Below are 24,414 nucleotides of genomic sequence, written 5' to 3'. Positions count from 1 at the left end.
AATCACAGAAAGAGAGAAAGATGGGGGAGGGTGGAAGGGGGGGGGTGCTACGTAGAGGAAAAAGAATTGTGTGTTTTGAAAGAGGGGGCTGGTAAAGTGTGTGAGTGTATAAGGGAAGGCTGGAGGGGTTGACGGGTTGGGGTGGGGGGGTAATTGAAAACCCTCAGAGAGTTATGAAAACCATACGGCACCATTCTGTCCCCCCATCTTGCCTATGGCTTTAGACACACACTCACACTCACACACACAGCCTTCAAATAGTGCATGCTGCACAGCATCCACAGGAGTGGAAAGTGTTTGTCAGTTCTATGAGATGCAGACATTGTCTCCCCCTCCTCTTCTCCTCTTTTTCTCTCTTCCACCTTCCTCTGTCTGTGTTTCCTGCTCTCTGTCAGCCACTTATTGCTTTTGTGTGTTTATTTCGTTCATCTCATTTATGTCTCTCTCTCTGCCAACGCTGTTACTACACTTTTTCTGCCCACTTCCCCTCTTCTCTATTTTTCTCTCTTTCTACTAAGTCCGTACCACCTGGAAGTTTTTACAGTCCTATGGAAACATTTGAGTTTGGAACAGGAATACCTGTTGTTTTATGCATGAATGAGCGTGTGAGTTCATTCTTATGCTGTTATACAATAACTTCGTAGGGACACAGATGTATATGTATATGTGTAAGTGTTCCTCAATGTGTGTGTGTGTGTGTGGCTACCACTCAGGGGCATATGGAGGAGAGGAAACAGGAAATGCCAGATGTGCATCAGCCTGACCTCTTGGTAGCTGGGGAACAGGAGTGAAGACTAGGGGTACCTCCACTGCCGTCACATGATCCGTTCATCATGAATGGCGCGCCTGGTGCAAAGTCAAAGGCTGTGTTTGGATTTTTCAAAGAAAAACAATCTTTTTCTTTTTCCTTGCAGAAAGCAAAGCCAAAGAATATTAAATGGTGCCCATAGCTCTGATTTGAGGGTTCAAGCCCAAAACTGCCAAGGACAACACCTGGGTGAGAGAGTTTAAATTAAGGTCGACCACACACAAACAAGCTGAAATGTTGACTTGTTGAACAATTCAAGCAACATAAGTGGAAAAGTGCTGTGGAAAACAATAGACCTTCACATAAATGCTTGTCACATTTTCTCTGGAAAGCGTGTATTAGCTGCCACCACACAATTTAGGCAGCTTAATGTCATTATCAAAGCTGCGACCTTGCATTTAGGAGATGGGTGTGGAAAAATGTCTGAAAAGATTCACCCGTTGCTGTCGTTTCCTAATACAGGATGATGAGATGGAAAAGTCACGCTGTTTGTTTAGGGGGAATCAGTTATTAACCTCGGCCAGTGTGACCAAGCCTCCGTCTCTGTACAGCAGATGAGTCGCCTGGCTGGGGTTTGTTTGTTCTGGCAGATAAAATATATACAATCTAATAATTCAGCAGTCTTTTCCAGTTATGTAACAACCATCAGAACTAGAGGGAGAACAAATATAAAACCTCAGGATCCCAGAGAACCTAAAGAGCCTTTTGGTCTTGTTCCCCTCCTCCTCCTCTACATCCCTCCTCCTCCTTTTCTTTTTTTTGGACTAGACCCCATCCTCCTCTCTCCTCTTTCCCCATTCACTCTCCTCTGCCTCTTCTCTCCCTTTCCTCAAAATCCTTTCATCTCATCCCCCTTCTCACTTCATTCTTTCTTGGTTCTTGTATCCGCTCGCTCTCCTCCCTTTCCTTATCTTCTCCTTGCTGCTACTCCTCCACCCCCACTTCTTTTTCTGTCTTATTATTTGGGCTTCCAAGTCAACGATCTCTCCCCAAGCACCCTGGCTTTTACCCCAAACTTCCCACTCTTGGTCTGTTTATTCTATCATTCAGCCTGGTTGACCCCTCCTCCTGCTCAGACAGCCACGCCTCCAGAGACACATTCCAGAAATGTAATTGATAGAACAGACAAAACTTCTCCTTTCCACCATACTGCACTTCCAATTCCCCACTTTCACATTAATCTACTTACAGTACCTCCAAGCTGCTCTATCTCCCAACTCAAAGACCTCTAATGGAACATACAGATCTCTTGACTCTATACTCCTCACCTCCTAGGTCATAGCCTACTTTCTATTTCCTTGACTGCTAGCCACTTGCCACATATCATTACTGGCTCTGATATTTTCTCAACTCTGCTTCCAAACAGCTGAAAGCTGAAAACAGCAAAAAGCCTCTCCAAATCACTTCAAACACTAATTCTTTTTTTTAACATCCCAATATCTGTTCTTGATTTGGCCACTAAATCTTGTGTATTTGGATTGATAATACACTTTATGCACTTTTCTCTGTGACCTGCATTTAATAAAAAAGTGATGCAGAGCCTGTAATTAGTCACAGCAGTGCTTTCAGCTAAATGTTAGCTAACATCAGCATGCTTAGATGCTCATATTGACAGTTCTAACATGCTGATGTGCAGCAGGCATAATGTTTGCCACATTCGCCATCTTAGTTTTAGTGTTAGCACACTAACACTTGCTAAAATCAAGGTAAGGCTAAGGTGGATGGGAATTAGGGGAAAACCAGGTCGAAAGTAACATGCCCTGAGAGAGGTTTGAGAGCGGCTGTCACAGCTGTCAATCATGACGTCATACCCCCTTTTTATGTTGTCAAATAACTGATTAAAAACAAACTTATCTGAAAAATGAGCCTTTGGACAAACATCAGTGTGAAGAACAACCTAAAATGACAGAAATCATCTTTGGGAAAAATTTATTTGACGTGTACTTTGATTTTTTAGTTTGGCTCCGCTAACATGGAAGAGGTGGGATTTATGACCTATACTGCAACCAGTCACCAGAGGGCAATCAAAATATTTGGCTTCACTTTTGGGAAGCTGTCATGTCGTCCATATTTATATACAGTCAATGCATGCAACACTTACCAGAACTGTGAAAAATTGCACGTCATATTTTTGCTGAGTTTTTCCTGAAAAGCTGTTTTCGATCACAGTAAATAAATTCACTCAAGCGGTACATTTCTTTGGATAACATATTGTGTTTATTGTTTCATGTGTCATAGTCATAATCATTTGACAGATTATTTAGTACTTTAACACATCCTGAAGTTTGACATGTCAGAGTTTTTCAGTATAGAAGCAAGTCAGGTTTAAATGTCAGGAGTCATTGTCAGGATGATTTTAACAGCTGTTTCTTTCATTCCTCTACAGTAACAACAAGCTTAAAACAAATTATATTTAACTGTAAATCATTAAATATTGATTCGAAGCAGGAATTTAAGGAAATGTGATGTGTTAATGGGCTGATCTACATAGGTCTGAAAAAAAAATCCAAAAGTGCATCATTGATTGTTAGGCCCCATGTTCTAAAAATGAAATTTAATCATTTTTATTAAGATAAAAGACATAATATGTTTGCAATTAACAAAGACATTGTCAGACATTTTTAATAATAAACAAGAATAATATAAACAATTCAAGTTTATACTGTTGCATTACTATTGACCCACCCATGTGTTACTTTCGCCCTGACTGATGGGGTCAAAAGTAACAATGTGCAACTTCTGTTCAAAGTCAAATTATACCAAAGTTGTTCCACATTTGTACAAAATAGCACCTGGTATTGATAGAACACACATGTGAGTTGTTGATCACAATGAAGATTAGTTTCTGTCTGTAATGTTATCTTTTAAAATTATCATCCCAGTTCTCCCCTATTCTTGTATTTGGTCATAATAACAAATGACAAATTTATGACCTGATGATGGCCCTAGATAAAAAGTTAGGGGATCAGCAAAGTTATTAGACTTCATCCTTTTGGGACCATGAATGTCTGTGCTAGTCGATCTGGTAAAAGTTGAGATATTTCACAGGATAAGTGAAAACTCGGACCTGCTGGTGGCGCTCCAGGAAAAGTGAGAGGATCACCAAAGTCAGTAGGCTTCCTCCTCTGGGCACCAAGAATGTTTTTACTAATTTCATGTTACTCCATCCTTCAGTTGTTAAGATATTTCCATTATAACAATTTAACAGTTTAGAACCGAAGTGGCTGAGTGTATAGCTTGTATAAAGCATGTGTTTGAATCTATGGAAGGACAAACTGTATGCTTTACATACCAACATATTGTGGAGAAAAGGCTCTGCATACTTGGGTATTTCATAATAAAGTTTAGCTTTCAGTCACTAGACTTTCCTTCAGGGCAAACGTTTGACAAAATGGGATCCTGAAGAAGGTCTAGCAAACAAAAGACTGAAATAATAAGTGTGATCTCTGGACCAGGAGGATAAATCTGGCTGGTGAAAGAGCAGCACTCGCCCCTCTCTGACCTCCTTTACTACCACAGAGGTGCCCTTGGCCACTTGGGCTCATAACCTCCAACAGCTCCAGGGGAGCTGCACAGTGGCCAACAGATGTGTGTTCCTGAAAAAGAGAGCACTCCTTTCAGTCAACCTTCTCTGAATAAATAAGATTAGATCAAATAAAAACATGTATTTGTGGCATGGGTGAAGTGATCTTCTCAAAAACATGCCAGCATATTATCATTTTCATACAAGAATTTGTTACAAAATGAAACAAATATAACCACCTTTAACTATCACTTTTATTTATTTCAATAAATGTGTTAAATATATAAAAAATATGTGACAATACATTAACAGTATATAAAAATGAGGTGAATATTGACCAGTTAATTGTATGTCAAAACTTCCAAATATATAACTAAATGTGTGTCCACATATTATAATGGCATGTATGGAAAATATATGTCTGTTCTTTATTTCTAGATGAGAGTTTGTGGCAATCTGGAAAGTATTTTTTTTTTTAAGTGTCATACTTTTCTTGCCTCTGCTTTGATAATTAGAAGAAAACTTCCTTTTCTGGATTGCTGCTCGTCCTACGGTCACCGAACGGCCACACTGATGTGAAGGAAAAACTGCATTGTTATTTGTTTTGGATCAGTGATGTGCAGACCCACACCACTCAGGCCTGTTGAAGCTCTTGTGCCATATCAAATACAGCAGGACACGTCAGTTCATTCTTCCAAACCACTGGTGTCTTATGTCACGCACACGGCCACACACACACACAAACAAACACACACACGCACACACATACACAATCGCACACACACTGAAGCAATTAGCTGCGGCCTTGTGGTCAAATAATGGAGTGTAGACATTCCTGGTGATTTCTGTGGAGTGGAGGAAAAAGACGATACTTTTATCCACTTCTTCTACAAGGTCCATATGTTTCATTTTTTATAGCAGACGTGCATGCCCTCCTTCCATACCCAGACTGTCAACAAAACTTCACCACAAATATCTAAGCACACTATGGTCGCTGTCCAAATTGTTCGAATCCAGAAGCAATACATCTCTGCCAGTTAAAGTCTACAGTTACTGAAACCATGAACTTAAAATGTTTGGACGCTAGACGTAGACTGGTTGGTAACCCTGCATCACAGCTGTGTGCTAAGTAGCTAATATGTCTATGTGTCACTTGGTGTTTATTGCTTGTTTCTTGCTTTCCAGCCATGATCTTCTTCCTTCAAGCTCAGTTTCACTTCTATTCACACCTGCGAGTTGCCCAATCCAAACACAGCCTCCTACCATTGTCCCATGAGCAGCTCCAATGGAACAACTTCAGATTTTGAGACTGTGAACTAGCAACCATTTACGAGCAGGGATGAGTTACAGGAAATCTAATGTATTTCTTCATTTATGTACCTGAAAAATGAGGCCTAAGTTACAAGAACACTCCCACTGCATTCTTTAAACAAATGGCAAATGGAAACCTCTATGAAAATACCATTGTGAGCAGCTGCTAAAGAATCTGCACTTAGCAGTCACATGGAAAAATTAAAGCAAACATGGTATCTGATGGAAACTGAAGTGACTAAGCGGGTAGAGAAGGAAAAATGGCTAATAAAGGCTCATGTGACGATACCGTGTGAGCAGCTGGACTGCCGTGTGAGTCTGCTGCACATAAAGGATCACACATGTATAAACAAACCTCAGAAAAACAGAAACTCTGCTAGAGAATCACCAGAAAACTGTTAAGGTTTTAAAAAACTGCTGAGAAGCAGAAGGGGAGACGGAGAGAGCACTGGGAGAGGATCATTCCTGACAGATTATTCCTTTACCAGATGATAGGCTCAGCTTTTCCATTGACACAGCCATGCACACACACACACACACAGACATCTCACACTTCTTTGTAGTGTCTTTCATGATACAGTCGTATTTCTCCAGAGATGGAGCCATTTGTGTGTGTTTGTGTGTGTGTATTAGTGCATGTGTAATGCTAAATGCATTAACAGTGGGAAGAAAGCATGACGACTCCACAAGAAAAGGGGGCAGGACGCAAAGCCTCTACAGAGCAACAGAGACAGGCAGGCGTCTGATGTGTCGGACCTTTGAGATAAGTCTGACTTCTCTCCGCATCATTTCTTCCACTCTCCTCCTATTGAGATTTCACATTTTGTACTCCGTATCTACATCCCTCAATGACCTGGCCCAGTTTTTACTGTGTGCTGCTCAAAAAACAGCTACTCTTAAAATAAAAGTCTGAGTCAGCATCAGCAAAACAAGGTTAATTACTCCCTAACCACAATGCTAAAAATCTTCTGGAGGCCAAATCTGTGCAGGGAAGTTAAAAAACAGCCATGTCTTTTGTTTCCTCTCTATATTACTCTGCTGTCTTCATCTCACATTCCTCACTCTTGTGAGGCAGCAGCCACCTTGCAGTCTCAGAGGACGGCTGCCAAATCGGAGGTTGTTAAGATTTTTATCTCTATGTAATTCTTTGGGAGAAACACTGGGGAGGTAAATAGGTAATACAGTTGCTTCTTGCAAAAACTGCTGTCAGGCTTGATCCGGCGGAGCAAAGTCCCTTAAATCCCCAAATGCTCTGCAGCCAGCAGCTGAAGACTTTGTTGTACTGGAAAGATCCCAAGCATGACTGAGTTGGAATTTATGAGAGTGAGAGCATGAGAAATCAGCTGTCTATCCTTGAATAAATTTAGATTTGAAAGAAAAAAAAAGAAAAAAACATAAGCCCCTTTAAATCTTTTCCAAAATTAGACAGCAGCGAGGAGAAAATAAATCTTAGTTTATGACTGGAGGGTAGTTGGTTTTAAAAGTAACTGGGGATTGATGCCATTTCTCGGTCCAAACCTGTAGATACATCAAGTTCAAATTCAAGTTTTCTGGTTCCAAATATAAAACATACCGCTGAAATGAAGATTATTTTCTCTCAGGATGAGGGTGTGAAAACCGAGCGTTTGAGTGCATCAAAAGGACATGAAGTGAAATTAAACACACATGTAAGTATGGTTGAGATGTGTGCACATCTACAGGGGTAAATGTGAAAATACTTTGTCGTCCTTGGTTTGGGTTGTAAAGAAAAGTTTTAATGAATAGCTTATCAGTCTGTCTCATAAATCATCTGACACAATCTTTCACTGGTGACCCTTTACCTTTTTCCACTGACCCTGAATGACTTCACCTCTCTTCTCTCCTCTTCTCTCCTCTTCTCTCCTCTGCCTCAACTCTGCCACTTCACATTCTTTTCTTCCCAGGGGTAACACTAACGTTTCCCCCCATCATCCCCTTCCATCTTTCCTTTTCTGTTCTCATATTTTCTCTCTTCTCCTCTCCTCTCCTCTCCTCTCTTCTTCTCTCTTCTTCTCTCTTCTTCTCTCCTCCCCTCCCCTCCCCTCCCTTTTCCTCCCCTCTTCTCTTCTCTTCTCTTCTCTTCTCTTCTCTTCTCTTCTCTTCTCTTCTCTTCTCTTCTCTTCTCTTCTCTTCTCTTCTCTTCTCTTCTCATGTCTCCTGGCATTGCTCTTGTTACTTCTGGCTATACCCCCTTTTTTGCCCTCCTCTTTCACTATTTTCTGTACAAGTCTGACTTTCATAACCTTACTTGTCCCGATAATCTGACTTTACATAGCTGTCTCTCTCCACTTTGGCTCCTTTTTTATGTTTGTTGGCCACAGTGTCGATGTTTTTGTCTGTCTCTGTCTGCATACTGTATGTGTCTCTCTCTACTTCTGCTGTCTCCTCCTTCCCCTTTCTCTCATTCTCTTTCAGAGTTCATCTGTTTTTCTCTGCCACATACACATACAGACACACACGAAGACACACATACACACACACACACACACACACACACACCTCTCTTTCGCTCTCTCAGCCAGGGAGAGTTGTACTGGTGTTGAGTTTCAATACAGAAGGAAATATTTTCAACCATGCAGGAAATGTCTGAACTGCTAGAATCGTTCTCTTCTTCATACACATACACACACGCGCACACACACACACACACACGCACACACACACACACACACACATATATATAAATGCACGAATGCCCACACTCCTTATAAAAATACTTTTTTATTTGAAAGCCCAACACACAATGAAATCCACAGTAAAAAGAGTAGCTTTAAGGGGAGTAAGAGGAGAGTCATCTTATTTAATCTAGCACACAGATGCTGGAGGGGGAGCCAGGCTGCAGACGGGAATGGCACCATAGAAGAAGTGGTCTGTCAGTGGGAAGAGGAGCACCAGAAACAGCAGCACTCCCATCAAATATGAGAACAGTAGAGCTGATCGTTGAGGGTGTTGGAGGGCAGAGCTGATGTCAGGCAGGCCCTGGCTGTTACAGAATGAATGGCATAGAACTGGACCCACAACATGACCTATTGAAAGAAAAAATAAGAGATTTAATGAGGTGTTTTTTTGAGGTGAGTATGTTAGCCAGTAAGAGTGGTGTTCACTCCACATCTCACCAGTTCTCATGAATATAAAGGCAGTAAAGGCACCAAACACAGTTGTGTATAAGAACTGCATCCCTGCAACAGAGGAGCACAAAGAACAATGACAAAAGGTGCCACATTGGTAACCTAAAACCAGTATTCCTATTATGTCCATTTAATAATGCTGCAAAGCTGATTATGTATTACACGTTATGTATTACATAAACTAGGTTTTAGATATAGACTTTGACTTTGGTGCATAAGTAAGATTTTAAAGGCAAACATTAATTCATACAGATATGAGTCATGTACTAAAATGTTGTTCACAATGTTAAAGGACAGGTTCATAATTTTTAAAGTCTGTCTTAAAACAATAGTCAGGTACTCAAATGAACACTGAAATAGGTTTTTCTTGCCATCATCATTCCTCCTTGTTCATACTGTCCATTAGAAGGGCCAAAATCCACAAGCCTCCTTCTGTGCAAAAATGCATTTAAGAGTTTATCTGAAGCTAATATGAAGCTTCAGCTGTCCAAATGAGTCAAATCAAGAAGATATTTTTCAATGCTACAATCTTTTTAGTGCCAAAGTTCCTCTTTTTGTTACTATACTTCCACCACAGCTCAAAAGGGAAACACTGTCTGAGGAAACACAAAGAGGGAATTTAATGCTAAAAAGACTTTAAATGTGGCAGATATCCACTTGATATGATTAATTCAGACAGTTGAAGCCTCATATAAGCTTCAGATACACTTTTAAATGCATTTTTGTACAAAATGACTGTGTGGACACACTGTAGATTTTGGCCCCCATCACTTACACTGAAAGCACATTCGAATGGGATCTTTTAACAGCTAGTATGAACAAGAGGAGTGATTACCGCAAAGAAAACCTCTTTCAGTGTTAATCTGGGCACCTGATTATTGATTTAAGACAGACTTGAAAAATTGTGAACCTATCCATTAACTATGTGTTCAGTCCCTGAATTATTTATGTATTATTATATTTTACCTAACTTAAGTTAAATTCTTGAAGTATTGTAATTTGATTTATTTGAGGAGGGGTTTGTAAATCAACTGACCTGCCACCAAGAGGATGACACTCATACTATCCTTGTGGAGGCGCCGTTGCTCTATGATGTGGTGGAAATGGGCTACAACAATGAAACACATAAAATAGTCAAGCTTTTTGGTGAACAGTTAGCATGTCATTCAAAATAATGTAGCACCTTCTCAGATGAACTTCTGCAAAACAACCAAAAAGGTTTAATTACTTCCAAAGTTCATTCACACGTTATATCATTCATTAATGTGTTATAATGTTGACATGATCCTAATATTGACTATGAAGGTGTTAATTTTTTGAAAATCTGGTTGTCATACCAACACCGAAGAACAGCGGTGCCATGAAGATGGCAGCTGTGGGTCCTGTGCAGGGCACCAGCATGGGCAGCATGGCCCCTCTGAACACCAGCTCCTCTGTCACTGGCGCCACCACCTGGTTCCTGAGCCACACTACGTCTCCCATACACAACCTCCATGACTGAACATCTGGGAAAATTAAGTCAAGACATTATGATGGCATACACATCAAATGCATTCAAGCACACATGCGAAACTCCCCAACTCCAGTTCATGTAACATGACATCTAAGTACACATAGACACAAACACAGGCATGATTAACTCACCCAGCACTGACTGCAGTTCCCCGGTGAGACCTTTGGGGTTGTCCATGGCAGAATGAATCAGGGGACCAAGATAAAATACCTGATATGTAGAACAAAATCAATTGAATAACCTCCAGAGAGAGTACATAAAAAAAGATTAAAGCAGAGGATCTAGAAACTACAAGGCACATTTTATAGTTTGTGGTTTAAAAATGCTCATGGGATATTCCTGCAAATTTCAGAGATTTAATGCAGGTTGTAAAGGCGCACTGTATAGTATTTGGAGCGGAAAATGAATCTCTGAGATGTCAAAACTGCATTAGTGTAGCATAAATAAAATGTTATAAGAGGGAAACAGGATGTACAGTATGCTGCTAAGCTGTGGTGTCTTCATTCCTGAACACTTTTATATTCTCAGGTTGACTTTACTTCCAACTGGTTAAGTAAATTATGTCTTTCTCATTTTTTTTTAAAAATTTCATGAGAAGGCTGGATATGAAGCTTTTATTCTGTTCTTTGTTTTTTTTTTTTTGTATCTAAGACAATCGGTGCTGCATTGTGATACCTATTATGAAATATATGGTCAAATTCTTGTAATTTTAACAAAGAACTCATTCTCTAATAAAGGTTGGTAGGGACAGAAACAGCTTTTTCTCTTCCAGGTTTAATCTGGGTTGAATCTTTTCAGACTTACCATGGTTAGTAGCAGTGGAAATATGGCTGCAGGAATGAAACCCTCCAAACGAACTCCCATCAACGCCCACACAGACTGATCGACCTTGAGGGGCAGAACGCAGCTTTATAAACATCATTTTTACCTTTCAGTGATTATAAAGTTAAGCCATTGAGTGATCCCATGTGCTAAACCTCACAGGACACCATTTATACAGTGAACATGTCCCTAGGAGTGAGGACACTGTCCTTCACTTGGACAATCAGGGTTCACTCCCCTCTGTAAAATGTCCTTGAGGGAGATAATGAATCCCTTTCAGCTCCAGGGTGCTGTATTTTGACTGACTGACCTTTGACCGCCCAGTGGAAGAGATTTTCAAAAGTGCTGCTTTACACTGAGGATGGATGATGGTGAGTAACATCAAATCACCAGTTCAAGTATGTTTTGCAAATCCCTATATACTGAGCTACATTCATGTAATTGTCTCTCACTCTGTTTTGCTAGTGCTATTGCTGTATGCTGTGTTTGTAGATCATACTGGCAATGAGTATATATAGTACCAGTCAAAAGTTTGGATACACGTTCTCATGGGAAAGTTTGTCCAAACTTTTGACCGATACTGTATGCTGTACATTACCTGCTCTGCTCTGTAATATTCACTGGACAAACCCTGCTGAAAAGATTTGTTAGATTTATTGGTAGTCAATCTTTTGTGTAGAGCACAAACTGGGCTCATTCCAGAGTCAAACCATTAAACAAATAATTCATCAACTTACAAGTATTATATGTGTATCCAAAGTCATTGTTGTCCAAGAACTACCAAAAACATGTCAGTGAGCCACACCATTGCACTGGGTAACATGTTCCTTCACATTAATTTGTTTAGAAATGGCTCCAAAGACTAATAACTGATCACTTTTTCAATGTCCAGAGAGTAGTTCCTTGTGCAGCAGATGCCACTGCGCATGTAACTAGCTTGTGTTATATATCACAACCTCTTGACTTTGTAATACATTGTAATACATACATTTCACAAAGAACTTTACTACAAAGTCAAGCTAGTGAACTTCGGTAAATGGAATTGCCTTCCCACGCATGAGCAGTGGTGTCTGCCGTACATAGAACTACTCTCTAGAGAAAATGTGATCACTGTTATTATTCCCTGTAATCAAAGGTGTGACTCATTGACGTGTTTTTAATAGTTTTTGGACAACAATGGAAGTCTACGGCACAGAGGAATAAGATATATCAATCTTTGGATATACACACAATACTTGTAAGTAGGATGAGTTCATTGTTGGTTTGGCTCTGCACATGAGATTTGTTGACAATAAGAAAAATATAGCCAAATCCTTTAATGCTCTGTCATTTGTTAAGATATTGTTTTCTGCCTTTGTACCTGAAAATTTATGTGAGTTTAGTGTGATAAACACTACCACATAAACCTGTTGTTTCTTATTCATGTTCTGCAGTTAATAATGTACAGCTGGAGAAGTGAAGGAGGCAGATGCAGAGAGTGGCATGTTTTATCCACGTGTACTCACCCTGACATCAGCCCAGTGTATCCATGCCTTCACCACTGCAGGTGACAGAGCAGAGACCAGCAGCACACTGGCACAGCGGTGTTTTATCACACTGGGATGGTCCCTGCACACACAGAAACACACACACACACACATAGAGTAGCAGTTGATAAACCCAGTATAACAGCACAGTCTCAGGACTACTGGTGAGTTGTGTACCTGGGTAAGCTGCTTCTCCAGACGTACAAACTTCCAACATACAGACAGGCGAGCAAAAAGCAGCCCAGCACACACACCCAGCACCTTGTGTGGGCATGCTCCACCTGCTCTATCGGGTCATGTTCTGGTTCCAGCATGACAAAAGTGAACGCTTGCAATTGGAGCTTCAACAGGTTCCTTAGGTGAGCTATGGCTAGCGCAGCAGCACAGGTTCATCATGCTCTGGGTTGGCTTGGTCCAATCTGACAATCCAGATTAGCAGATCCCAACGAAGAGATCTGTGCTGCACAGGCAAGCTGATTAGCTCTAATACTACCAGGGGGACACATACACAGGTGCTCATGTACGCAACACACACACACAAACTCATATACTCTTTACAGATAATAAGCTACAATACAACACATGGACACAAAAAAATAAAATAAATCCTATCAAACACAAAAGCCTTGTAATAAATACTTTCGAAGCTTGTAATGTTCAGTATTATTTGACTTTCTTTTAGAGGGGTCCTGATTCTCCTGTGGTCTTTTCTATTACTTTATCATCTTCTGCCTTTGATGCATCTTATTTAGGAGGTGTGAGGCACCACAGCACAGCCTTGGGGAATGAAATACTTGTCTAGTTCATTTTTCTGCGTAGGACACACACTGAGGTCAACCTGCATGTACAGCAGACACATTTATACCAAGACACTTTAAACCCATCTTCATTAATCAGTGCTTGCTGGTGACCTGGCTTGAAAGAACACTTGCTCCCTGACAAGGAATCAAAGCTGAGCTGCAGCAGTGAGAGTGCTGAATCCTAACCACCAGACCACCAGGGACTTGTGACCAATATGTGTTGATAGAGGAAAACATTATAGAAAAATGTTGAAATAAAACAGAGTAGACTATCAAAGTATCAAAAAGTACTGGGCTACTAGGTATTTATTGGGGAGAATAAATTATATTTTTGGTTCTTTGACAGTACAAAATTATATCCTTGAGGAAATTCAGGCCACTGATTTTCATTAGCGAAGATTCTACAGTGATTTATCTAATTATGACATTTTACCATTTGTGGAAAACTAACAAATGCTATCTTTCTATTTTGTGACCCCTTCTTATCAAAGTTGTAGCTTGATACTGTGTAACTGGATACTGTGTAATCATTTCATTTTACTACTTAGTCCTATGGCCCTACTTTACACAATTGTTTGATTTGCCTGAACTAATCCAAGCCAGTTTGGGGAAGTATTGGTCTGGGCTCTGGGTAAAAGAACATTGACATGTTTTTTTGTTTTTTCTTGTTATAATCATTCCTCCTATTCATACTGGCCATTAAGAGATCACTTCATAATGTACTTATAATGTGAGTGATGGGGGACAATGTACACCCTCTTTAGTGAGGCTTCAGCCATCCAAATTAGTCAAAATCTTTTAAAGTGATTATCTTTTTTGTGCCAAAGTCCTGCTTTTTTTTTTTTTTTACTATACTATACTACTACCAGGTAGACAAAATGACAAAAATATAGAACAATATTATACAATCCCATACACAAACTGCAGACTCAACATTTACTATAGAGATGAGGAGTTGTTTACACTTATTTACTCTTACTTACAAATATATTAAGATCAACATCACAAAGGTTGTGTTTGTTGCAGGGACTGTTCATGATGTTGTGTCCAAAGCATCATTGTGTACTTTAAGATGATGATTCAAATATGACAAATGTAAGCAACAAACTCATATTTATTTTTCTTCAACACATTTTTCAATACCTTTCATCATATCTTCACCACATAAATATAGACAGCAACATCAGGTATACAGTGCGTGATGGGTATACAGTAGTGACGTGAAGCAGAGTACCACTTTACCAACAGTCCACCTCAAAAAGCATGCATACAGTAGTCAAACAACACAGAAATGAGGAAACAGGTTCATTTCTGTGACTCGAGCTGGCATCAACACCACAACCACACATACTGTGGTTGATTCAAGGCACTTAAAATAAAAGCTTTAACCTGGAAAACACCATGAGCAGCCTCTGTGTGCACGCAAGATTGAAGAACAGTTTCAACATCTAGCAAAAAAACAATCAAATATGATATTGCAATATGTGGAAATGCTTTTATCATCAAAATATGATGTTGAGGAGGTGTGGGGTCATCTTGAAGTTGAAAGCATGTACAGTACCCTGTACTCACAACATTGTGGGTTTGAGTCCAGCTCACGACTTATAAAATGCTATTCTAAACCTGAAATGTCTTTGCATGTGAACTTCTTTTCGGGGTGGAAATGTCTGAGACAGAAACGTAACACAAACACAAATTTCTTGATGTTGTAATTGTAATTGTAAACTATTTATCGTAAAAGTTACAAGGATCTGGCACATGTTGGCCTGACGTCATGACAAGGGAAACCAGTTCTTTTAAAAAAAAGAAGAAAAACCAGTGTTCAAACAGAACAAACTTAAAGAAGAATCTACACACAAACACACAAAAAAACCATATGTGCAAATAGATGTACAACAATCTGACACATCATTTCAATAAATAAAAATAATACTATTACTTTAAGACAGACTGAAAAGAATGAAACTTTGACACAAACACTTTTAAAGATGAAAGTTTGCAGTCCTTATTTCGCCATCAGGGAGGTTTCCTCATGACGGGTGTTTGGTTTAAACAGTTCCTCGGAAAAGTAAAGGCACTTAAAAAACAAAGGGGAAGCTGTTTGTGCTTCTCCCCTCTTCTCACTGTAGCACACATTTGTCTTTGTTGCTGTATTTTCTCCTCCTCATCTCCAGGCCGCGCTCCAAACGCTCATCCTCCTCCAGTGCCCTGCAAACACAAACACATATCAGAATGTAGCACAAGTTTATTTTAAGGTGAACATTACTAGGATTAACCTTAAAGTTGAGTTTGCAACTTGGTAATCAAAAAACATAAAATATAAAATATTTTTAGCCTTTTGCTGTCTTGTCATGATTTAGTTTTCAAACAGCTGCACACCCACACACTCACCCTCTCTCCTTGGCGTCAATGTCTCTTATGATCTCATCCCGCTGGTTGACCAAAGACACCAGCTCTTGGAGGAGCAGCTGCTCCCTCTGCTGCTGAGTGGATGACTTCTGCCAGTCTGCAGGACAAAACAGCAGCAATTTACAGATCTAACATATACACAGTTTATCGCATTTTCTGTTTTCTTGCATTGATCAAAGATTCTACAATGTAATTCATCAATTTACATCAGACACAGTCAGCTACGTATGACTGACGACAGGCCAGACATTGACATAAGGGAAGCTGCAAGGTAGACTGGGCATGTCAGGAATGTGAATGAGAAAACAATTTCACATCTGCAGCCAAGCGCATATCCTCTGTCTGCTCTACTGGTTCTGCTAAGTGGCGAACAGCAGAAATGCTATCTGTGTACTAACCTTCTATTGCCATAATGACACGTAGTTCTCTGGTCAAAAGCTCAAATCTCCTCTCCAGATCCTGCTCCTCTTGCCTGTAGATACAGTCAACAATCAGACAAATAGAGAGAAGTGTGTATGTATATGTGTGTACTGTTTGTGTGTGAGGGGTCTTACAGTAGTTCCAGGTTGTCCTGTCTGCGAATCAGAGCGTTCTTCTTGTTCACCAGAGTGAACCACTCCTGAATCAGTCTCTCCTCTTCATCACGGTCACTTCCTATATGAACCGAAACGGAGAAGACAGTTCAATGTGTGCAGAAAACACCCAGTGTGTGTAATACAGGGGATCTTAGGTGGTCTTGCACCGCTTAAGGAACAGGTAACACTCAGTGACAACCTCAAAAGAAAATTCTGGGAGGGTCTCAGAAAAGAAGATAATTAATTTCTATTTGCCGGTGTTGTAAAGTTTATTTGCATGTTGAATAGAAAATGACAATAAACTGGTGTCGCCCTGAACAAATTTGTGCAAACTACATACAGTAGATTGGTATATTAATACATTTATTTTCATATTTGAAAAAGCCTAATTTATGTCTTTAAAGTCCAATAAACATAAACAAATCAATATGCAAAAAACGGGGTCAGACGAGGTCCAGAATTGATTTAGGGATAATAGAAGATAATAAGCAGCTTTTCAGATACAGGTTTGCAAAACTGGACCTGTGCAGGATATTTGTCAGGAGATAGAAAATGTCCTCACATTTTAAAATTGCAAAGTGCAACGTGCATGGACAGCATGTGACCATCTGACTGTCAGAAGTCATTTTGCACACTGCCACCATCACACAGCACCACATTACCACCACAACAGCCTCACTATAGGGCTTGGGCACTTTCCCTGACCAGTTTTTAGTTTGAGGTTATGTATGTTTCACCTTGTTTAAATCATTTCACCTGTTTAGGAGTCACTCACTTGCATCTCGTTCCCTGAATGTTCTTTGTTAATGAGTATGACTCACCTGTTTCCATGAGGCTACGCAGTCGTCTCTCCACCACAGCAGCTCTGCTATCAATGTGCTTCTGCTCCGTCTCCAACGCCGCTATCTCACTCAGCACATACTGACTAGTGTCCTGCAGACACTGACCACAAGCCCCATTACACACACACACACACACACACACCCACGGACACACACATACACAATCATACATGAACATGCATGAACATACACAAGACAATGATAGAGAGGAAAAAGGGGGATCAAAGGAAAGAGGGAATTGTAGAATAAAGTCAAGGAGGAAGTCAGAAAGAAGAGATGGAAGGGGAAACAAGAAGTAGAAGAAGGTCAAAATATTAGAGAAGTCAAAAGAATGAGAAAATACAGGCTGAATAAAGAATGTTCACTATCTCAAGAATGATTTCTTTATAATGAACTTGTGTGAGAGAATAGAAAATGTGATTTGGTCCTTCTTGCAGCCAATCAGGAAAGAAAAGTCATTTTGTTTTGATGTTTCTTTCATTTGATCTGAGAGTGAGATTTGAAGATAAAGAAAAGAAGTAGAGAAGAGAAAAACTGAAGTGAGAAACATATAACTGACCATTGTTTCCTCTTCTGGTTTTGGAGGCTGAATCTCAGGTGCACTCTGCAACTCTGCACACACAGAGACACACACACAGATACAGATCACATGGTAGGAGAAAAAGAGGAAAGAGGATTGAAGATGGGAAGTTAAATACATATTAAAATGCCAGAGTATTGTCTCTGACAGGCTCAGGCTTCATGAACCCACCTGTCTTATTAGTGTTTTCTGTTGCAGAGTTTGTCTTTGCTTCTTCATCCTGGGGAGGAAAAACATGAAACGTTCACATCACTACCACAAAGCTGACACATAGAAGTGCATGACAGCTTTTTTTTTCCAGATGAAAACAGAATTTACTATAACTTTAAGTGTTATTTTAGAAAACTGCATATTGCTGAAGAAAGACAGAAAAAAGTATCACCTGTGCCAGCCCAGATTTGACAACCTTTGTGGCAGATCTTGGAGGCGGGACTGGAGTTATTGACTCATCCACTGAAAACAGATGAGAACCACGATCAGAAGAAGAAGAATTCAATTATATTAAATATTTAAGACTTAATAGACATCAATGAAAGTTAAAGTTTGAAAAAGGAAACATGAAACAGTATTTGTTAAGTTCAACACTCAACAACTAAACTAATCTGCTTCTACAGGACTGTGTGGGTGTGGTGTGATTATATCTGATGGAAAGTGGTTTGGCCACATAAGCAAACAATCCCACAACTGTCATCACATTTTGATTTAAATGTTGCAAACTCCTGATTGGTGCATGAAAATGTGTCACATCCCATTTTTCCAGTCCTGCCCACTTCAAACCAGTCAGAGGAGCACAGACCAAATAGCAAAGACGGAATATCTCAAGTGAAATATGAAAAACTGTTCTAAGCTCGCTCATAGTAAAAAGCTTATTGAGATTAAATTCAAAATTAGAATTATACACTTTGACACAGTCAAAAATGATTTATGACTCATACTTCCATCAAGTGGAAAGTTTATACACATTTCCATTAAATTCAGCTATTTTAGTATCTTTGGGAAGCTTGTGAAACTAACTTGAAACTAACTAGAATCTTAATTAAGGTGCTGTGAAGTTGATTTAATGATTTGTTTATCCTTCCTTCTTGTCTCCTAAGCCCAAATACTGCTACTTCACATTCTTAAGTTCCCTGGAGACGCACTAATGTTTCCCCTTTCCTCTTTTTTTTCTCCTGCTCTACAGTCTTTTTTTCTCCATTTTATTATACTTATCTTCTGTTTTTCACATTTATGTGGAATCCAGGATGATTTACTGTATGTAGAATTAAATTAAAAGTGAGTTTGACTTGACAGTTTGTTATGATGAACCCACTAAAGGGTTCATAAGGTTCAAGTGCATGGCTAAAATGAGCCAAAACAGATGGGATGATTTCCTAATATGTGGAAGAAATATATGATAAGACAGTCATTGCAGCTGATACCTTTAACCAGTCGTTTGGTTCTCGGTGGCGGGACGACTAACGTGCTGCTCCGTCCTTCTTCTAGACTTACTCCTTCGTTCAGTCTGGCCATGCAGAAGGCGGCAGCATCAACGTTAGTGGGAGCAGGACCAGAGGGGGCGAGGCCATAACTGGACTGGCTGCTGTTGTGCTCTATCTGCAGCACGCTCAATTCCTGGTTGGTGAAGTGTGAGCGGATCTGGCTGAGGTAGGTCATGACTATGAGCCTGTCAGGGACGGACAGAAGAACCATGTCGGATGGCTCCAACAGACGAGAGATGCCCTGGGCCTCGAAACCGTCAAACGCCTAATGTTGTCAGAAGAGAAAGACATCATCAGTATGTATGTATGTCCCAGGACAAGTATGATTTGAAAAAAAAAACACTTTTACAGGTTTATTTTAGCCTACAAAATGTACAACAGATTGACTAACAAAGTTCAGACGATCACAGCAGAATATTTAAAGCCAGTATGTGTAGATTTTTATGTGATTATATAATTTTCTGGATTATTCTAATGGCATAAGGTTTTGTTTTGAGAAGAATGAGATAATCCTTGCGAGATTAGGCACTCTATGAGCTGCTTTCAGCTTTTCATTCCCAGTGTGGCTCTTTCTGCCTACCATGGTGTCTTATTTGATGCTGCATAAACGAAAAAACTGGTGTGCTCAACTCACAGTCTTTAGAGTGTATGGGTTGCGTCCCAAAAATCACAAAAATAACAAATGAAGTTGTCATCACTCACAAATAAGTGTATATCACTTTTTTAATGAGGCGCAGCAGCAAAAAAAACAACAGACGTGTTTCAGCCCTAGGCTTTCCTCAGTGTTACTGCATGCTGAGGAAGAAAACATGTCTTTTTGCTGCTGTGCATCATTAAAAAAGGCATGTACACTTATTTGTGAGTGCTGACGGCTTAATTTGTTATTTTTCTTATTTGATACTACCACTGGGTCAGTGGTAGTATTGCTAACGTCAAATTTTCAAATTTTACACATAGTGGCTTTAAGATGATTTAACATGACATTCATATCATATGACTGACACCCAACTTGACACTATCTGAACTGTCTTTTACCATCTGGTAAAACAATTAGCTACTAGGAGCCTTGGTATTTGCCTCAATTAAAGAAGAAACATTACTTGGGTGAATTTATTCACAATAGAACTTAATATCAGAATTATTAAAAACATTACCAAACAAAAAAGAAGATAAATTCTGGTCTTAAGAGAGCTAGTTATTGACACTGCTGATGGCACAAAATTCACAAAAATGTGAAATTCATTAACATGAGCTTGTCCTTACCTTCTTGTTGTTGAGCTTGATGTCATGAGGGTCCAACTGGTCAAAATCTCTAATAGGATAAAAGCAGGGTAGAATATAATGAGAACGTACCCACAACAGGTTTATAATATATATTAACCCTCTTAAAATGTTCACTTTACAATAAGTGTAACAGCAAATGGTGATGTTTAAAATTGAATGCATTCAAAATAGATAATTAGATACAAAACTGGGAAGCAAACAAACAAAAGAAAATAAAGAAAGAAATGGCGTACATCTTGTCTGGATGGAAGTGATGCAGGATGGCACAGAAGGCCAGGCCGTTTCTCCAGGAAGTGCTGAAGTTGGTGACCTTTACCCCTTTGTAACCGTTAGTGATGCCCTGACACCACTGGAGCAGCGAGTGGCTGGAGTTCACCAGGGCCTGGTGAAGGAAGAGAGTAGGAAACAAGGTTCAGTTTTTGTCATGTGTGTCTGTGTTTGTTTGTCTGAGTTTAAGGGCACATCAATATTCTGTATATTCACCTCAGTTGCGTCATCCTTCCCATCAGCCTCCTCTCTGACCATTGGAACAGCATCGGGGGTTTTAACGTCAGAGGTTTCTTCCTCTGGTAACGTAGGAAGTCTGGATGTTTTCATGTCACAGTGATGGGGAGGAGCGATGCTACTGTCAGGGACGTCTACTGCTGGCTTTGTAGAGATGTGTGTGTCAGTGTCACTGGCATGTGTGCTGGAGGTTTCTCCGTGTGGCGATGGCGGTTTCTTCTTTCCACCATCAGGGAGGTCTGTTGATTTGCCTTTTAGCCTAAGGGAAGATAAGACATAAAGAAGAGATGACACAGTGATAAACAGAAAGAAAGACTCCGTTTACTGGAAGAAAGGAAATCATCCAAACAGCCAAGTCATCACCAGTGAATCACACTGTAGATGCGAGCGTGAGACATGCAAGCACTTACTTGTTGTTAGAGGGCATGACTGACACACATGCACACAACATTCAAGAAAACAGCAACCTAGATTTGCAGCATGGTTGCTTCAAGCAGGTCTATGCTGTTTGGCAAATTTGAATCACTTCAGAAGCGAGCAGATTCACCAAACAGTTGCCCATGTTGTGTATTTTCTTATTCTTTGGATATTCAGTTCAATATCATATCATACATGCACGCACGTGGCAACAAACTCATATCACCAGAACTGTTTTTATATCTTTTGTGTTGAAGTCAAAGTCTTTACTGAGTCAAAACTTGATACTTGAATGTATCTTAAGTCATGCTGAATCTTTAGGGAGTCAAATGTTGAAAAAGTCAAGTCTCAAGGCCTCATTATTATGACTTAGGTCCCACTCAAGTCTGAAGAGTACAGCTCTGTATATCACACACCCAAAGAAATACAAAGCTTCAGTGCGGCACAGGTTGACAGCCCATGCTGACTTACACATCCTCCTCTCCTTGATTTTGCCCAAGCTCATTGGTCAGTGGCTCTTCTGCCTCAGCCAGTGATACTTCCTGCAGGGCATCAAAGCTCGAGATAATCGAGTGTGGACTGTTATCAACAGGGCCAGCTGGGATGTCTGATTGGTTTGTGGGCTCTGAGGTGTCAGAGTCAATATCACTGGGGGCAGGGATGAGGCGTTTCATACTGCGCAGGCTGGAGACAGGTGATGTGTCACCTGTCATCACACGAATTTTGTCCAATAAGAACCTCTCCTCGTCTTGGAGCTGCTGATCCTTGGTGACATGGTTTAGCTCATGGGTGTGTGTCTGTGTGTTCATTTGTGGACTCTTTGTGGGGTGTGTGTCTTTCTTTAAACTGGGGCTCTCGGAATGGTTCACGTCTTTATCATCCCTTGTTTCAAGACTCTTGTGTGAATCTATGGCTATTTTGGCCATTTTTGTCTCATCGTGTATCTTGTCGAGATGTGTGTCGTTGGGTATATTGGTGAGTACGGAGTCAGAGTGTATGGTAGTAGTGTTTGTGCTTGGAGGAAGGGGCCAAGGCACTACAGACGATTGAACAAGTTCATCTTCACTGGCTGCTACCTCCAGGCTGTGACCAGTTTTTGTGACATCATCTCTCTGTCCTTTCATTGGCTGTTTTTGGGCCTCACTGTGTTGGGGAGCAGGTGTTGGACTGATTCCTTCCTCCTGCTTAGATACCAAAGGAGGGTTAGGCTGAGGAAGGCCAGCGGGACTGGTTAGAGAGTGTTGAGATTTGTTTGGCTGATTGGCAGCAGAGCCCTGGGAAAGAGTTTGTTCACTGAAGAGATGTGAGGGGGGACTCTGGGTAACAGCAGTGGATGATTGGCCTGGGCTGAAGACAGAAAGAAGACTTTTAGAGTTGAACGCAAAAAGGCTTAATTGCTTCTGACAAAACTGACGAGCAACAGATCCAACTGCAGGGTCCTTGTCATGCTCCTTGTTCATCTCACGCAGCCAGAGCTCCATCTTGTTCAGATCACAAAGATCAGAAAAAAGTCAAGCACAAATGTTTGTTGAGACCAATGTAGGGAGAACTGAGGGTTAAAGAAGGAAACTTGCTTTTACCTGAAATAAAAAATATTCAGAGGTGCTTTTTTTCCCAGTCAGCTAATCTAAAGGTTGTCTCAGGGTTTCCAAAGTACTCATCATCCCAATTGTTTTGCTCTATAAATTTGTCAGGACAGAGAACTGGCTATGCAAGCTTAAACCAAACTAGGGGCATAAAATGTGTGACTCATCCAAAGCAAAACACCAATTTTCAACATCCGGCCTCAACTGAACTGCAACATCCAACGACCAAACCAATTACATTCACCCATGCTACAATAATTTACATGCTACTTAGCTGTAATGAGGGCTGAACAAATGCAAAGAGCCTTGCCATACACCAGGATGTCAGCTACATAGCCTTGACAATTATGGACAGAAACATACAGTAGATGCAGATACAGCCAGTTATTCCTCTTTTTCAAGCTGGCTGCACTTCTGTTACACATTTACCCAAATTCTCTTGTCCCCAAGTACAAAGTGACAACAACAGTAATACAGGACAGAACCTTAAGCAGCTGTGCCCCATAACCATTCACCACAATGCTTTCATTCAAGGCAAGACATGAAGAGGAAATTTCCAGTTGCCATTACAAACAGCATGGTGATGATGTTGTTTGGAGGGGCACATATACGACACACATGCCAACACACGACTCTCTCTTGTGAAAGACACAGAAAAGGCCAAACCCACAGTAAATGAGGGGTTCTAATGCTTAGTAATTATCATTTCCCTGCAGATATAATAAGTTAAAGCCTCAGTTATTGGAGGAAGCATACACAAAACACAGGCACAGTCCTTTGATCCACAAGAAACAACAAGCAGATCTCTCTCATATAGCCAACTCCTTCCAGGTTACTTACCTCTCTCTCTCTCTCTCCCTGTTGCTATTTATCACTCTCACCCCCTCTTTACTCACCCTGCTTCCCCTCCCATGTACAGCTCAGCTAGCCAGATGGAGCCGAGATCTTCCTGTCCTCTCTCATACTCCACCTCCTCGTCCTCCTCCTCCTCCTCTCTCAACCACACAGGGATGGCACCTGATTTAATGTTGGATTTGCCATTTTTAACTGATCTCAGGCCAGAATTATCCAGGGACTTTTTAACAGCAATGACAGGGTCCTCAGGTTTATCTGATCTGGAGTGGAGTTTGTTTGTTGCTATAGCGACAGAATCAGCTGGTTTGTTTTCAGCTTTAGAGTCAACTGTATGCATTAATTTGGGATCAGGTTTGCATCCCAAGTCTTCATCATCGCCCTGTAGCTCCTCATCATATGCAATATCATCAAATTCTGCCTCCCTCAGTGGCGGCC

General features: G+C 40.4%; 2 protein-coding genes across 3 annotated transcripts in view; both read right to left on the bottom strand.

The window, feature by feature from the left end:
* Positions 1-8,397: 8,397 nt before the first annotated feature.
* Positions 8,398-13,090, bottom strand: LOC122995221 (CAAX prenyl protease 2-like). The gene is made up of 8 exons (XM_044370275.1): positions 12,827-13,090; positions 12,629-12,731; positions 11,106-11,189; positions 10,433-10,511; positions 10,126-10,293; positions 9,825-9,896; positions 8,777-8,839; positions 8,398-8,686 (listed from the first exon to the last, which is right to left on the bottom strand). Exons 1-8 carry the CDS (start codon positions 12,961-12,963, stop codon positions 8,466-8,468), a joined length of 927 nt encoding a protein of 308 aa, XP_044226210.1. The 5' UTR covers positions 12,964-13,090; the 3' UTR covers positions 8,398-8,465.
* Positions 13,091-14,545: 1,455 nt separating this feature from the next.
* Positions 14,546-24,414, bottom strand: part of ehbp1l1b (EH domain binding protein 1-like 1b) — a 29,035-nt gene continuing 19,166 nt past the window's right edge. For both annotated transcript variants that reach the window (XM_044370273.1, XM_044370274.1), the window contains 12 exons: positions 21,101-21,380; positions 20,851-20,999; positions 20,597-20,645; positions 19,274-19,598; positions 18,238-18,308; positions 18,027-18,075; positions 17,835-17,887; positions 17,255-17,375; positions 16,413-16,512; positions 16,257-16,330; positions 15,841-15,955; positions 14,546-15,657 (listed from right to left, as the gene is read on the bottom strand). In XM_044370273.1, coding sequence (XP_044226208.1) covers positions 15,570-15,657; positions 15,841-15,955; positions 16,257-16,330; positions 16,413-16,512; positions 17,255-17,375; positions 17,835-17,887; positions 18,027-18,075; positions 18,238-18,308; positions 19,274-19,598; positions 20,597-20,645; positions 20,851-20,999; positions 21,101-21,380 — 1,474 coding nt within the window. In that variant the 3' untranslated portion in view covers positions 14,546-15,569. The remainder of the gene's footprint in view (positions 15,658-15,840; positions 15,956-16,256; positions 16,331-16,412; positions 16,513-17,254; positions 17,376-17,834; positions 17,888-18,026; positions 18,076-18,237; positions 18,309-19,273; positions 19,599-20,596; positions 20,646-20,850; positions 21,000-21,100; positions 21,381-24,414) is intronic.

The sequence above is a fragment of the Thunnus albacares genome, chromosome 13 (genome assembly GCF_914725855.1).
Source record: "Thunnus albacares chromosome 13, fThuAlb1.1, whole genome shotgun sequence".
NCBI classification, from domain to species: Eukaryota; Metazoa; Chordata; class Actinopteri; order Scombriformes; family Scombridae; genus Thunnus; species Thunnus albacares.
The sequence above is the reverse complement of the archived record's forward strand: the minus strand, read 5'-3'. Positions and strand labels throughout refer to the sequence as shown.

What these genes read in the sequence shown, in the direction of transcription:
- LOC122995221 (XM_044370275.1), bottom strand. Translation starts at nt 12,963, where the DNA reads ATGCTGGAACCAGAACATGACCCGATAGAGCAGGTGGAGCATGCCCAC. An exon ending in TGTCATCCTCTTGGTGGCAG is followed by an intron (nt 8,840 to 9,824) that starts GTCAGTTGATTT and finishes CCTCTGTTGCAG; the next exon opens with GGATGCAGTTCTTATACACA. An exon ending in CTTTATATTCATGAGAACTG is followed by an intron (nt 8,687 to 8,776) that starts GTGAGATGTGGA and finishes TTCTTTCAATAG; the next exon opens with GTCATGTTGTGGGTCCAGTT.